Source organism: Apteryx mantelli, chromosome 1 (genome assembly GCF_036417845.1).
Source record: "Apteryx mantelli isolate bAptMan1 chromosome 1, bAptMan1.hap1, whole genome shotgun sequence".
NCBI classification, from domain to species: Eukaryota; Metazoa; Chordata; class Aves; order Apterygiformes; family Apterygidae; genus Apteryx; species Apteryx mantelli.
In genome coordinates this window covers 35204402-35221595 of record NC_089978.1, presented here as the reverse complement: position 1 = coordinate 35221595, position 17194 = coordinate 35204402, and the positions used below count along the sequence as shown (strand labels likewise).

General features: G+C 38.2%; 1 protein-coding gene across 9 annotated transcripts in view; it reads right to left on the bottom strand.

Moving 5' to 3' along the window:
- The window catches only part of ENOX1 (ecto-NOX disulfide-thiol exchanger 1), a 367098-nt gene that overhangs the window by 48881 nt on the left and 301023 nt on the right, over window positions 1-17194 (bottom strand). For all 9 annotated transcript variants that reach the window (XM_067292384.1, XM_067292410.1, XM_067292413.1 and 6 more), the window contains one exon: window positions 15636-15753. In XM_067292384.1, coding sequence (XP_067148485.1) covers window positions 15636-15753 — 118 coding nt within the window. The remainder of the gene's footprint in view (window positions 1-15635; window positions 15754-17194) is intronic.

The window sequence follows — 17194 nt, the reverse complement described above, 5'->3', positions numbered from 1 at the left end:
AGTTTTTTTTTCAGTTGTGCCTCTGAATACCATTGCTTTATTTTATTTCTTTAACATGTAGTATTCAAACCTATATGACAATAATTACATTCCAGTATTACCAAGAAGTCCCAAACAATGACGGGTGCTCCATTATTGCAGACTGTAGACCCCAAAAGACAAAGGCAGTGCTTGAAAGAGGTTGCAATCTACTTTGAGGCAAAATGGAAATATCCCAGACAACATGAAGTATGGGAGTGAGAATACAGCAGAGATAAGTTTGTGACATTAGGTCACACCCAGAGGTGTCCAAATTCATATTAGTATTGTTATACACTCTGGTGATCTGTCTAGCCATTCATGGTGAGAAACTAAAGACAGAGACCATGGTAGAAATATGTCCTTAAATAAGGAGAATGCAACACACATAGCAGCAGTGTAATAGAATACTGAACTGTCACAAGCTTTCATATGAACTAATTACAGATAAGAGTCCCCAAACTATATGGAGTTCATTTACATAGTTCTTTTGCTATATAATTTAAAACTACAAATAGGGGGTGCCTAATATGTGAGGTCAGAGTGGTAACCAAAGAAGTCATGAAATGGAGAATAAGCCAAATAAATACATCTGGTGGACCTTGGGCTCCATTTCTTTTGGCACTGGCTAACTAACTGTTTTAAACAAAATCAAAACATTCTTTGTGTTGACATAAACTAACCATAATTTTATGATATTTATATTTTAGTAAATTAAAATTAAAATTATCCTGGGTTCAGAGCAATGTCTCTTTTGAGTCCAGACAAAACAGTTTATTTAAATTTTATACATATGGAAAGGATTTTCATTGAATACTAAATTAAAATTGAAAGAGACTTTTCGGGAACAGGAAATCCGCATTTTAAAAAGTAAACATCATTTTCAAATTTTACATTAATTTTTTTTCCTCATTGATAAAGCTGATGAATGTATTTTTTGCTAAAAAAATGTTTCAGCCCCGTAACTTTACTCAGCTCATCTCAATCCAGCTTCTTATGCCATTTTAAAATCAGTAGTTCAGATACTCATCTACAGAATCCCTCTGTGAAACATGCAAAAAAGCTTCTTCGGGTAAAGACAATGAAAGTTGAGAGCATTTACAGAAGAACTCTATTCAAGGAAACTAAATCAAAAGAAACCTCTGACAAGAATTCCAAATAACTGCCTGTGCTGCAAATGGAAAAGAATATTTGTACCTAAACACACACTGCTGGCAACCTGCCCAATACGCACTTTACAGCATTTACACCGAGGGATGCAAAGTGATACCTTTGCCAGTCTATCCTAAGGGAAGCAGGTGGAGGAAGATTAGACATATACAGACAGGGCAAACTGGCTCACTGGTTTTGAGGACATCTAAAAGGTTAGTGGGATTTGCTTGTGTCGAGGCAGAAGAGCTAGGTACAATTTGGGGAGAAACTCAGTGGCGAACACAAACTCCATTTGGTGGATCCAGGTCAGGATCTAGGTTAGACCCAAAGCAGTAGGACACTGATCAGAAATCCACTAAAGTCTAAGGGTATAGTTATTGGCTCAGAGGAGACAAACAATGACTTTGCCTTTCTAGGGCATCTCTCTCAGATAATGTGATAATGTGCTTTATTAATGAGTACTGCTGATTTGTGCCTGTTATTTTGAGCTGGTACTCTGTGATTACATTTAACCTAATATATAATAATGCCCCCTGGAGCCAATGTGCAGTAAGTCTTAGCAGGCAGTACAGCATAACTGTAACATTTATGACTCATGCCATGTGATGGCAGCCTAGAAATAAAGTGAATGTCCCAAATTTCTGAATTTAGCTATTTATTGGAGAATTTAGAGGGAATTCAAAAATTTTAGCTAGTTCTGTTAGTGCACACCTGGGCTGTACATTTCTTAATTAGGTGATGTCCTAATAACATCACAGTTAACACTAATGACAAACTAATAATTCGCATACTGGCAACATTTCTAGTTGAAATGCATAGGCAGTACCTTATTAGTCTGCAGCAATCTGGAAATACTATTGGAAAAACAAGTGAGCAAGCAATAGCAACGACAATAGAAATCCCTCCTGTAAATTCAAGAGCTCAAATTTCCCTTTTGTCCTACTAGCAGAAATTTTTCTACAGGTTTTGGGGGTTTTTTTTGGTAGACCTGACACTCAACTAAATCATGTAACTGACAACTTCTGTGATTATTTGTCTGTCTTCAGACTTTTGGTCTAAGCTCTTTAGCTTTCTCAAGGCTTTTGAACTTTGCATTGAGTGTATTGAAACAGTGAGGTGGATAAAAACAGATGAAGAACATATTCCCAAACTGCACTGCCATTGGAGTTCTATTAATGCCATTATCCTAATTTTCTGACTTGAAAATAAAGTTTAAAATGGTATAATGTGCCTTTAATAACAACAACAAGAAAAGCTGTCAAAATGATGGCTGTTATTATGGTAATTTTCTGCCTGCATCACTTCCATTGCAGAACATTTACAATGTCAAAAAAACTTGCAAGACACAGCTACTTCTCCAAAGAACTTTCAGCCTGAGGGACTGGAAAAATGTGAGAGGACGTAAATAAGGACACAAAGTTCACCAATATAAAGACAAACAATAAAAGTTGTCCTTAACCTCTATCTAGTTTGCTGTTTTTTCAAGTAGGAGAACTGTCAAGCAATGCAACCAAGAGAAAATCTAGGGACTGATAGAGACAAGGTGTCACAACAGAGGTGTGGTGGAGGAAAAGTGAAAAAGTAAGTAATGGGACCAGCTTCATATTGAATGCGAACAGGCGAAAGGAAGCACTTGTGTGAGAAACGACACGTGGTGTGCATGCTGGCATGTGCCAGAGGGAGGGAGAAGACTAGGGCTGCCCCGGAGGAGAAAACTTTCAGAGTTTCATAAACTAAAAGAAATCACTGGAACCTCATTCATTTTTGACCCATAAGGCTTTACTTAGGAAAGGTTGGGTCCGTCGAGCATCTGTGAGGAAGCATGGCAATGATTACAGACAGAAAGCTTGATGGCTTCTGAGGTGGAAGGACACAGCTGAGCAGCTGGAGAAGCTTTAATTGACACATCCATCACAAATCATCAAAGCCGACCTTCTCTACTCTCCACTAGTTACCAGCTCATTGCTGAATGAAGTTTCAGGACCTTATTACTAACTACCCAGATATAAACCCACCTGTCTCAGAGCTGACTTTCTTAAACTGTACTATAAAAACTGAGCTCTGAGTAGAAGTTTTAGTTATACATGCTCTGTGCATGGTTCAAAGCAAATTTTGGCAGTATCTCCAAGAAGCATTCTGGAAGAGTAACACTAAGCTACATCTTGGTCACTTCGAGGCATCTTTTCAGCCAAGTTTTATAACAATGTCAGGTTCTTGAGCCCTCTGATATTTACAGTGGCTGTGATCCATTTCCTTGCATTCTTGGATGAGGCTTTTTTTCTTTTTTTTTCTAAGGACAATTACTAATTATCTGATCAGCAGCATAAATAGGGCTCAGGTGTCAGTGATGGGAGCTTGATATTAGCAGATAAAAGCAACATTATTCCTACACTGCATTTTTGAATAAATGCCTCTTCCATTGTTCTCCCTTGTTTCCACAAAAATAGATTATGTCACTTTGCTTTTTAAAAAATTCCTTTGGTTAAAGCTTGAAAACAGCTAACTAACTAGCCTGAATAAACTCTGAAAACAGAATTAGAATGGTATAAAAATAAATAATTTGGGGCAATTACAAGCTAGCCTCGCCATGAATATTCCTTTTTCTTTCTCCCTTCAGACATAATGTAACCAAACAATGAAACAATTTCCACATTTTTTTCTAATGTTAGGCACACTTCATTTGAACGTCTCAGTACCTGCAAATTTAAACTCTAAGGGGACTAATTATCCTATATGTGGAAGGGTTATTGCCATTAATGTTAGTGGGAGTTAGGGCCTGCACACTGGGAGGGAGATTTACTCTATCACAAAGCCTCCTTTTCTCAGGTGCAGTTGCTTCAAAGTCCTTTCCTCACCACGCTGCCTACATTCAATGCAGAGAAGCTCATTATACAAGTTACATTCATGATGATACCAGATGTTCAAATTGAATACTCATGAGAATTATTTTCAGGCTTCCTATTCACATAAAACTTGCTAGCGAACAATTAGTAAATGGTAAGATGCTGCCAAAAAAAGAAAAAAAAGAAAAAAAAAAGAAAAGTTCCACCATCATTTAACTGCAGTTTTATCTATCCCACCCAATACAGACTGATGCAACATTTGAGAAACCACAGCACTTGTCTGAGAAGAGATTGTTCCTGATTAACTTAATCTTCCTGATTAACAGACTTCGGCAATAGCATTGTCCTTTTCTAGGTTTACTACACATGTGACTCACCAGTAATTTATGAAGACTCATTATTTCTTGTGTAATGAAGCATATCTCTTTGCAAATAACAAAGAAGATGTAGGGAAAAAGAGGGCAGATTATGGCCCAACTGGGCCTAATAAAAACTCTGGCAAAAAGTTGCAAGCAAATGCTGGTTCAGCAGTGGACTAAAAATGTCCCTAGAGAGCAGTGCTGCCAGCTCTTGTGATGTTATGATGAGTCTAACCATACCTGATTTTTTATTTAAATCCCCAGAGAGATCATTATCTGAAAAACTTAGCTTTAAGTTTCAGGACTAGTGGCTTCCAAATTTTTTAGACTGTGGATCAGTACTGGCTCTCTGTGTTTCTCCATGCTCTTACAAACTCGGACTTTTAATTAAAAACTCTAAAGAGGGATGTTAATCTCACTGTTTTAGCCTGTTCCAGGAAGCCGCTGCAGACTACTTGCTACAGTCTTACAAATTGTCAGTGGCTCAGGAGCACGCTTTAGGATCATTGATGTAGCCCTCATGGCTGCAGAAAAAACGCTGAATCAGTGAACTAAGTTTTTCCAAAGGGCTCTGAAGACAGAAGGTTAATATCTCACTTTAGATCTATCTTTCTATCCCTTTCTTCATACCTTCCTGTCTTTTTCTTCTGCAGAGTGACTACATTTAGACCACCTTCTTCAGCTCAAAATGCACCAGCCCATCTCTTGGTTCATTTGTAATTCCCAAGTGTCTAACATTTTCAGATGTCTCTCTCTTCCCTCACTCATACTTATTTTGTAGTACATTCTCCAATCCCCTCTTATCCCACTTCTGTCCCAGGTAAATTACAGTATAAAGTGTTTTGGACTTTTCCTGTCACATCACATTACTGAAATGCATATTTAGAATTTGGAAGAGAGCACCTTGTTACAACAATATCAAAGCCTGTCACAGTTTAGGTCTATTTTACTTGACAGCATTTCTTTGGAGAACTGGATCTACATAGCTTGTAAGTGATATTTTGACAGTCACTAATTAATCTGCCCTGTTGAGACCAGTTTCTTCAGGTTGCCTCTTTCAAGCAAAGGGCCCTTATTTCCTCTCCTTTGTGGGTTGTATTTCCTCTATTGCCACCCATGATGTGTGCCAAGGCCAAAGGATTTGGCTCGTGCATAAGGGGAGATAGGATGGGAAATGGTTGCCTCTGCGCAGAGGACTGCTGTGGTGGACTGTGAGTCGGGTTGGTTGTTGCCTTGCCTTTCCTGCTTGGTTCTCTTGGACTAGAGGCATAGGAAGCAAGCTATCACAAGCAAATGTAGAGGTATATGTAACTTTGATCAAAAATAGTAGCAGTTTTCAGATATTTTCAAAATTCAGTAAAAAATAGCTCCTTCTCCCCACTGCTCATTAAAGTATTTGATTTTGGTTTGTGATGAGGTGAATTTTTCAGATACTTATGCTTTATGTTTACCAATAACTGCTTCAAAAATTGCTACCTCAGTTAAGTGTAATTAATCAAGGACTGAATCTCTTTTAGTAGCTCTGCCTTCTTTCTAATTGAGAAATAGAACCATTAAGCCAAATTTACAGGGCCTGTGCTTTAAAGATGCCAGCAAAGGAGTCACTTTTTCCTCTAATCGATGTTTTTCAAGAAATGGCTGTATTCCTGTAGCACTGAAAATCAACAGAGGACATTTGAGTCTCAAGAGGGAAGGAATATGTTCACTCAAGTAAGAAAAACACTGGTTACTGAGAAGATGCCAAGCGGCACTGATGACCTTCTCCCACATCAATAAGGAAAAATTCTGCTTGTTTTAATGGTGCCTTGTAACTGAAGATATGGATTTTGAAGTCCATGTAACACAAGACATGCTGGTGAATGCTCAGTCTTTCATATATGGTAGACATAATCTTATGGATATTAGTCGTATGGATTATATGTATGTGTATGCACACATGATACACAGATCACGTAGGATATTCAACCTTTATTGTATATAGCTAAATCTCTGTATAGCTAGGCTACTGACAGTTATCTCTTAGGAGTAAAAGTAATTGCTATAATTTTATTCAGACTTAAACAATAGGCACTGGCCTGTCTTAGATGACTGTGGTGTTTTGAATTGCTCTAATTTATAATGGACAAATCCTGTTCATAAATATAATGTGTTTTCTATAAATGTGAGGACAAGCAACATTTTTACAAAATTCTGCTGCACCTCAAATACCTGACAAATTTATCCAGCTTTCTCTCTGACCATGTGCTGGATTGGAGTGCTGAGCTATTTTTTATTTTAAAACTGTGCATGATACTAAAATACTTCCTCAGTTACTTTGGTTTTAGATGAAAATTAATCTCTTAAATAAGGAAATACATTTTTACCCCTTTGGAAAGCATTAGCAGATAACCACATGCAGCTTGGTACTTCTTGGCTGTCGTGTTCAGAGACAGTAATTATTGAGCCATTTATTCATTTGTAAATGGGGGAGTATTTCCACTAAAGATATCCAGAAGAGCTGTATCTGAAAGCCAAAGCCTCCTTTCTTCCCCTCCATCCTGCCTTTTTCATCTTCAGTATCTCCGAACAGAGACCACTGTGCTTCTCCACAATTTAGTGTTTAGCAGGTTTTCTTCTCAGCTACTGAAAAATAAAATGCAGTGCAGACTCGCAGATGGTAGGGTTTTACAGAGATTGGTAATACCTCCTGTCCTTTCAGAAACAGAATTTACTGAAATTTGCAAGTGTGTAGCTTCGAAGAGATAACTGTAGAATACTCCTGGTACCAGACTTTCTGGGTAGGCCACTCTGAGGACTTTGCATCTGTGGGTGTTGAGCAGAAGGTGAGTGCAAACACTCCCAGCAGCAGGCAGCAGCTTGCAGGATCAAGGTCTAGCAGCACAGGCCTCTCAAAACCAATCAATAGAACATGATGATGCAGACACCTATTGATAATAGGACAAAATGAGGAGAGCTATTGGTTTTTATCATGTTCCTCCTGAACTGTGGAAAGAGCTTACTTGTCTCCAGAGCTCAGAGCAATTTGAGAGAGAAGACTGTCTATATGTGATACATGACAAAGAAACAATGACGAAAATGATGTTGTGGACTGGTAACCACCTAAATCTCTTGAGAGAGATCTTCTTCAGTTGACACATAAGGTGGACATTTGGCAATCATAGAAGCAGTTCAACAGTCACTGGGATATAGAAGTTGCTGTAAAGACATGTGTGGCACAGTTCCTAAACCTGAGTAACAACTTGTTATGCATCCAGCACATGGAGAGCTCAATAAATAAATGAAAAGATAATCAGCTATTTGCCCACTGAAAAGTAAAAATAAAGTAGCAGTTCAAACTCTGAATTTCAAAAAACATCTTTCTTTTTTAACACAGAAGAAACATCTTTTCCTCTTTTGCAGTTTTATGTACTGGTGTTCAAGGAGTCACATGTTTGAATTAGTGGAGAAGTGAAATAAATTGGTATTTTTGGTATTGTGTCTGGTTCTTCAGTCTGTCATTTCACATCTAAAATGGCTTTTCTTGTTTTCTTTTCCTTCTGCCATGAATCTGAAACCAAATAAAACTAAAAGAAAGTCACTCACCTCCAAACAGCATTGAATCCACTTGGCTCTTGACTTCATAAACAAAATACATCGATCTCAAAAACACTACCTTATGGATATGTGAGTTTAGTAGAAGCTGATTTTCTTGTGATAGTCTTTAATCCAAGAATAAAGATCAGAAAATCATGAAATTCCTCTGAACCTAAGCTGTATTCATCAAAGTAAAACAATCAGTAGTAGCATTGGGAATTTCCATGGCCATCCAACTTCAAGCACTAGCTCTTCTGGGTGGGTTTTTAGCTCCTGAGAGGCAGGGACATCACAGACTACCAGTCTGCTGGACCCGAGGGGACTGAGATCCTGCAGGCTCGAAGAGGAAACTTTTAATTACTTTGGAAATCTTGTCCAGGCTTGCACATCTCATGAGATAATAATGCTCGCAAAAAATGTAGTTCTGAGTTTAGAACCTTGTATTGACATTGGAAAAGATTCTGCTTTCTGATTGTTACCTTCTCTGGCAACTTAGCAATGGCTGATGTTTCATGGATTTTAGAGTGGATAAGAGGGTGCCTAAATCTTACCCTGAAGCAGTGTCTGCAAACTTCTCTAATGTGCTGGAGTGAAAAGAGGTCCTAAAAACAACAGGGCAGGAACTGCAGCATAATTAAGAAAACTCATATCCAAGAGCTTATTTCAAACAAAAATAAAAATAAGCTTTCATAGCAGACCACTAGCAGAGTTTAGACTGAGAGCCAAATGAAGCCACTTTTGAAGGAATCTTTCCTTATGACCTGTTCAGAATCAACCATCTTCACTGTTATAAACATAGCTCATTCTCTTGAAGGCTAAACACAAGAGTAAGACAGAGCATAAAAGCTTAGTATTGGAGAGGGCACTATAAGGAAGGTCACTTTATAGAAAGCATGAAGTGTAATTTGGAGAAGGATGCTAATACCATCTATATCAGATTGTGAGGAAGCTGAAAACAGCATATGTTCTAATATTGTCTTTTATTGATTTTGCTGCCAACATCCCACTTCAACAATGTTACAGCCGCACTTCAAGATTCTTAATGGAGGGGGATGGAGAAAATCAATATACAGAGCTTGCTTCTGCTCCAATTGAAGCCAATGTGAGTTTTATTATTAACTGCAGTGAGCGCAGGACAAGGTTCAGACTGTTTGGGGGGGTTGTGTTTGTTTTTTCCTTTTCTTTTTATATAACCTTCTATGGGGCAACATGTACTGTTATTCTATGTTTTAGAGAAGTTCCATTTAAATAGGGCAAATTCTCTATCAAACTGCAACTCAGTGCATTCAGAAATGATTCCCTGCTTTATGAAACCTAATGAAAAATTATAGCCTGTATCCTGATCTGGGAAACTTATAATAAAAGATATAGGATTTGAAATAAATTCTGATAACAAAATCATTTATTTCTTAAAAAATATTTTCATTCGGATATGAAGCAAATAAAAACAGTTTAGCTTGTCACTGACTTGTAAAATGCTACTTTCAATGTGCATTGTTTGCTGTATTACAAATAGAAGGGATGCACTCAAACTTCTTTTCACTACTGTTTTAATACTATTTACCCCAAATGAAATATGCTAAAATTGTCTCCAAAAATTATAACAATCATCTTCATTCCAACAACATGCTGTTAATTTTGTTCTAGCATGAATGCAAAACATATTTTAAAGTGCTGTCAAAATGAGATACTAAGAATGTCAATAAAATGACACTAAAATAAATGTAAATTTAGATTGCTGTCACAAGTGGCTGCTTGGTTTTGTGAAGATGTTAGGTTGCTATAGCATTTTCCATAGCAACTTTGCATATTATTACATAAATAATCCCTCAGTGTCCTTAAAGCTTACTAAAAACAGGATTAAATTTAGTCTCATATGTAATGATCCTGTATAAAACCATATCAATATGAAATACCCAGAAAACATAATAAAATGTAATCTAGATAATAGTGTTTCTGGCAGTTGAAAGGCATCAAAACACAACAGACTTGTTTTGTAGTTAACGGAACATCCTCCTAAAACGCATACTAGGTAAGTCTCTTTGAAGTGTCTATTTCCTTAAAAAAATGGAAAGTTTGGTTGTTAACCCTTTAACTGCTGTGTCCTACAGGATAAGCATAGACCCTCCTCCCAAAGCTGAAGTGTTGTTAATGAAGCAAAGGATCTAACCCAGTACCTGGGCAGGTCTTGGGCTGTCTTTACCCCCCAGAGAAGAAAAACTTGGCAGCTACCTTTGGAACTGATTCATCAAGGCATTGCTGCTAAATTCAGCCGCACAAGTAGCATTATTAAAGCCAAATGGATGTAAAACCATGGGCATAAAATTAGGCACCTGCTTACACGCTTCCTGAATTTGAGCCTATTTTTGTAAAAGCTGTGGGAAAAATGGAATGCATTTTAAGGAACAGAATTGGAGTCTGCCTGATGATAACAGCTCTAAACTGACATGCTGTGAAAGACACTAGAACAGACTTTTCCCTGCGTAGAGGGAGTAATCATCTTGTGCTGCTTTCGAGTGATCATCTCTGATGGTCCCTGGGAGCAAGGCTGATTGTCTCTGCTATGGCCAGAGCATTTCCTTTCAAAGTGAAGTTACTCCACTCACAGAGCTCAAATGGATTATTCAGTTGTCTTGTCTGGCCAGCTAGGGGACCATGTCAGTATGATGATAATTCAGTTCTTCCAATTTAAAAGACTTTTTTTTTTTTCTTTGAGACTGCTTATAAAACCTGGTTAGTAGATTTTGTTAACAAGTTTTATTTTCCTCTTTGTATGTGTTCATATATTTATTACCGCAGGGCTGATTATGATGCCAGCTGCTGATGGCTTTGTAATGGTATTGATTTATTTGAGGAAAAAAGGATGCTAGCCCATTAATTTTTAAAGGAAATACATTTTATTATTTTACATTATCTTTATCAACAAGTTTAGAAAGAAGATGGGCAAATTATGGGCTTGTTAAATATCAGTGTTGCTTTCACAAAATCTGATACTGAAAAGCAATGAAGTGTAGAAGTAATGACAGAAAAACAAGTCAGACTTTGGTTTAAAACAAAATCTCCCATAAAAACAAAAGATTAGACTTACAATAAAGAACGGGAGAAATATCTGATGAGCAGAATCAGAAGGAAGAGGAAGATCTGGAAATTCTGAAATGAAATCTGGCATGACACTGGGACAGGCAGAAGAAAAGGAAGAGCAAAGCTCAGCTCCATGCAGCTGGGACTGAGCAATTTCTATTCAAAGTTGTAACAGGCTATATAAAGCTTTCCTCTCAGTTTAATCCAGCTATAAAACACAGTTTTCATTATGCTTGTGTATCTCTGCATTCACACAAGGCCTTAGAAATAGCAAAAGAAGATTGAATTGTGGTGTAAAGATGAATAAAGGTCACACAGATCACTTTGGTATTGGTTCATGCTTTCCTTGAAGACTTGCCAGGTTTGCAGCTTTCAAGAAAGACTTATGAACAGCATCACAATGACTAATTTATGCTGTGTGCACAGGGGTGTGATTTTCAAATACTAACTTTCAAAAAGACTCTTAAGTCATCTGGGCTGCCCCCTATTCAGACTGTCTCCTATGGCATCTGACTTCGCCGTTGCTGCCAACAGGACACGCCAGCTCTGGAGAGCACTCAGAGGTTCAGGCAACTGTTTAAGACAGAAAAACTGCAATGTTTGAATTAGGCACCTATAACTGGTATGTTTGAAAATCCTGCCTAAACTGTCCTGACTTGGAAGGCAGCGCCAATATTATGTGTCCAAGCTGGGCTTACACTATGTAACTTGCAATTCCTTTACTATTTGCATGCAGTGCCCAAGGTGTTATTAAATTACTCCATCGCTGGTATTACAATGGTGCTCAAATGCCCCAGGGGCTCAATGAGCAGGATACTGTTTATATGCTCAGCTAGAGAAAGCCCTGTACCAAGGCCCTTACCATCTACATGGACAAGACATTCAGTGGGTGAATAAAAGGAAGTGCTGTTACCCCCATTTGATAGCAGAGATCTGAGGCAACACAAATTCATTGATTAGTCCAGGTGAGAGGTTTGTAGCAGAGCTGGAATTTCGTTCAGAGCTCTGAGATCCCAGTCAAAAGCATATTAATCTCACGACCATCCTCCCAGTGTCCCCCCAGCGAGCACTGTGTATTTCTTTCTTTTATGCAGTGCCGACCACAGTCTCTCACTGAAGTTGGAGTCACTAGAATTAATGGCACATTGCCAAGAACTGCAAAAGAAAGAGATTAACCTACCTCCTCTTAAAGTGAAATTACAGGTGCCTTCTAGGCATAAACCAAACTTCGACTCATTCCTACAACATGCAGCTTCACTTCACTAATTCTTAAAATTACTTTGGAGACTTTTACTTGCAGATCCTCACTCCCAGTGCCAGCAGGTGGGAGATGAAGCATCCATAAATCCTGATCGCTCTAAGATTTTCCTATATTCTCTAGACTCCAGTGCAGAATGTCATTTTTTCCCCTGAGCTAATGCTTCAGTAGCTGCACCTTGACTTTCAAATGTATTAACTGAGTTGCCAGTCATCATTATTATTTTTTCTTAGCAATTTTTTTATGGCTTTACTTCAGCAATCCTCTTGTCCCTTTCAAACTCCAAAATCCACAATGCAGAAAAATCACTGTTTAAAGCCTGAGTTTTCAAAAAACCCATCATTCTAAAGGAATAGCTGTGCCCACAGGTCATATTCATTCTGTCTCAGTCTAGCCTTTTGCCAGCTTTCCTCATCACACAAATGACCTCCAGTCTGTGAAACCAGGACGAATTCCTACAGACTAGTCATGCATGCTAGTTCAGACCATTTATTGGTTTCCCCCATGGGGTGTTCAAGGGGTCCTGGCAGCAATTCAAAGTTGCCCTCCAACAGAAGAAGCATGTAGCAATGTCTTTCTTTTCCATGAATATTCAGCTTGCACACAACAGGAGAATGACCTGTCTGCAAAACACCTGGAGGAGCGGAAGGTCTTTGCCCAGAAGGCAGTACCCCAGCACTGCAACATTGACCAGAGGTTAAAGGCAGGTCTAGGAGATGGAGGACAGGCCCAGGAGGCTGAAATTCCCAATTATCATGCCAGCTCTGCTGATATGAGTATATTAGGTTTATAAACAACTCAGAGAAGAGCAATTGGCAGATGAAGGAAGAACATTTGAGTCTAGAATGGAGTGACACACTTTGCAATGAGTCCCTCTTGGGCTGTTCTGTATAGCCACAAGTAACAAGCCTTAATCTTCCCAAACAAACAACTATTAGTAGATTTCTAGTATGCAACAGACTCCTTCATGACTGAAGACAAAATGCAAACCTTTCTTGCTAACAGCTTTTTCATCATCTAACCCAAATGCCCCACATTCACTGTGGACAAGGGCCTCAGCTCACTATAACGTTGCTCTGAAAACTGAAGTCCAGCAACTCTGGATTATCTCTCAGACACCAAGGTCCTGGCACAGCCTTTGGACTTAGGTGTGTTTCATTGTGTTTTGAAATGATGGGGCTGGAGTCTGCCCTCTTTGTTTCAGTATGAACCAATCTAGTGGGATAAAGAGATGGTTCAGGAATGACATAAAAACAAAGGGGAAAAGAAAATAAGCCCAACAGAAATAAGAATTAAAAAAATGTTAAAACAAGAAAGGAAGAATCACTCTTCTGTTCCTAAAATAAAAAAATAAATGCCACTCACTCATTTTCTTTTCACTTACCTATGTTTTATACCCAATAACTCCTTTGGTTTAACTGAAACATCTCTAAGTTCCCTCTACTGTCAATGACAGAAGAATCAAATCCACACGGTTTAGTCAAGAGCATAATGTTGGAAAACAAAAATAATAAAAAATAATTTTATAACTGGGTGACTCTGCCTATGCAGCAGGCTGAGTTAACTTGACTGAGATCAAGAGGACGATGAATTTGGACAAGTACTCAAGTGGATTCATACTACTAAATTTTGACTTAGTGTGCTACACAGTATTGGGTTTGGTACTGTTAACACTGAGGGAACTCAAGTGCCCATACTAATACGTACAACAATGCAACTACTGAAGTAAGTTGGGATACAATGCTGTAGAAATCTCAGATACCAGAACATCTGACAGAAATGTCCCCTTTTTAGGGAAGAAAACCAAATACATTTTCCTATTTGTAATGTTACTAATCTGAGGCAAAATGAATGATCTACACATCTCAGCCTTAAGTGTGCATTTGTTAAACCTAGCTGAACTGGTAAATATGACTTTTCAAAACATCATTACTCCTTTTCTGGAGTGCAGGCTGTGGGTATTTCTGGCTCTACCTTCCTATCGTTAATTCTAATGACTTCTCTCCATAAGACTGGGCATAACCAAGGCAAAATGATTAACATGCATAAAAGTCTGTGACTGCTAGGAATGCTTTGCCTGCAGATACCCCCTGTCTTAGTTCCAAGCATTCAGCTAATGATGTCTAGAAAATTCAATCCCACCCATTTAGCCAAGCAAAAATTAAAACTGCCCTTTACAGGTTTTATTGTTGCATTTTACTTTCAGGAAAAACATTAATTCTCCCCTCAGAAGGAATGCCCTACTAAAAATTTCTTGCTGGAATGATGTTCTTTCCTTTGGTCTTTGCTTCTAGAATCATTCAACCTCACACAGCATCTTGTCACAGGAGGAGTCAAAGAGCACTCTCCGTGTGGGCATAAATCTACTACACTTTTGTGCGAGCATACAAGTACCTGAATGTATTCAGTATGGATGAAATTTGGTTGTTTCCTAATACGGTGGTGGTATGCCTAAATCAAAACTGTCCTCATCATCAACTCTCAGTTTCTGTCCATATCACCTTTTCCATCTTTACTGTATATAAAGCTCACTGGTGACTGGCAGTTCTCACTCATGCTTTGGCTTTAGCTGCTGTAGGCTTTCCTTCTGGAGATAAGTATCTAAACAGGTAAACTTTTGTTAGCTACCCACAAATTTATTAACCAATGTTAAGAAATCAAGCAAAGGATCCAGATCATGTTACCAATCGGTAATTCAGGCGGCTTGTGAGCCACCTCCTGGAGTGTGCCTCCTGGCTGGATAGCAGAATATTTGTAGAAGACTGAAAAAGTTGCTTTTCTTTCCAGATATAACAAGCAACTTTGTTCTTTCTTTCATGACAGCCATCTAATGAATGTAAAATTAACACAGTATGCAGAGCTATACTGTGAAATATATATCCTTAAAAGTTAATTCCACAAAACACACAGTTAAAATGGTAGCACATATTTCTTAGTGAGGTTATACATTATAAAATATTTGCAGAACAGAAAGGTAAGGCTTAGAGAATACTGACCAAAAGAGAACCAGTCTCATAATAGGACATTGTTACAACCATGGAATGAAATACTATTATGTAAGATAGCAGAGACAGCGTTAAAAAAAACACATAATGAGTCCAGCTATGGGCAGAACTGGACAGTTCTCATCATTATACATCTTAGCAGGTGAGAGAAACCTCCTAGACACAGCTTGCATCATTCAAATAACTAGTTTATGAAGATTTAAAATAGGTTAGGTTTATATAATCATCTTCTGTTAATATCTCACTCCTCTCATATATAAGCTTTTGTTTGCTTTTTTTTTTTTTTTTTTAAACACAACAGTTGTTACACATCTTTGAGGACGCTGTAGAGGGATTTTTGCTTTACCTGAATCATCAACTCTCAGCTTTTTAGTGGGGTTGTCGCCACTGTCATCATCAGACATTTCCATCTCTTCTTCCCGGCGGATTCCCATGAGCTGTTCACTGTGAGCATTTCGGAGCTCCTAAAACCCAAGATGACCTTTTGTCAGTATTGATTTCCATAAAGTAATTGCTTTATTTTTAGTAACTGTTTTTAAAACTTCTCTGATTTTTAATTATAGATCATATATCATTGTAATCATACATATCTGTATATAAATCGGTTCATAATAACAGTAGTGCTGGGCAAGGTCAATGCAACACTCATAGTTTGAACGGGGTTCAAATTGAAGGAAACAGAATTCTTCATGTGAAAGAATTGACTTTATCAAAAGCAACACTCAGGGAAAACAAGAGAGAAAGTGAGTCTCCATGTCAAATGATTTTTCATTCTAAACATAGAAGAACACCATAACAGTAGGGATAATGCTTAAAATTGCGTATAAATCTGATTGATTGATTGATAAAGAGATTGTCAATCTGCTTAAGGTATAAAAAATTCCAGCTTCTCTCCATCATTTGGGGCAGGATTCAATCTGGCCAAATGTAGGTGTCTCCACTAAAACTAGTTCCCCTACACACCTTTTGTAGAAACGTAAAGAAACGGGCACTTTAAGATGATTCACATTACACAAGGTAGAAATCCAAATTAAGTCAGATTAACTATGCCCTAAAAGTGCCTACTTCTCTCTGCTGACTGTAAAGGGAGCCTAGAGCAACTAGCTCAGATGGAGCACTCTGTATTTTAGGTGCCTAATGTTAGGCAAAAAGAATCTCACGGGCTGTTCCTATTCTCAGATTTCCTCAGATTTAAAAGACTCAGCTCAATAACATTGTCCGGAAAATTTCTGCATCGTGATCTGAAACAAATATCAGGGCTAACAGCCCAGTCTCTGAGAGAGCACCACAAGGGCAGACAAGTAGGAAGCCTGTACATATGTAACTAGGTAAATGATCAGCAGGCATGTGGGCTTTGTGGGAGTCTAGACAGTCTTTGTTCTTGATAGAAAAGGCTGATGCTGGTGTAATGGCTGGCTTTTTAATGGCAGCATTGAGAAGACTGAGAGAATTCTATTTTGTCCTAATAATCCTGTCAGGTGTAACACGGGGATGCTGCAGTGTGATTAGTGTAGGCCTTTTGAGTCTGCAGACAGCTAATTTTTCTGTCGACAAAGAGCCTAATTCCCAAAGAGGTGGTTTGCAATCTTTGAAACAAGGAAGAGGTGCATGGAAGGGGGAAATGGTTTGAAGAGTCCAACTCTTGCTCCATGCAATTCACAATAAACTGTCAGAGAGGGACTGTGGGAAAAAAGGGAAGGCGTTTCTCTTGAGCTGTACCCTTGGTTCATCAGATCTCAAATACTCTAATAAATATGTATGTATCCATTTATCACAGCAAAGGCAAGGAGGCTAATTAGTGGGCGTTTCACACAAGAATAATTTCAAATTAAAAAAAAGTGATTGAAATGGTAAATTGTCAACTACCGTCTCAAGCAATAAGAGGCATCTCTGGAAGAAATCAGC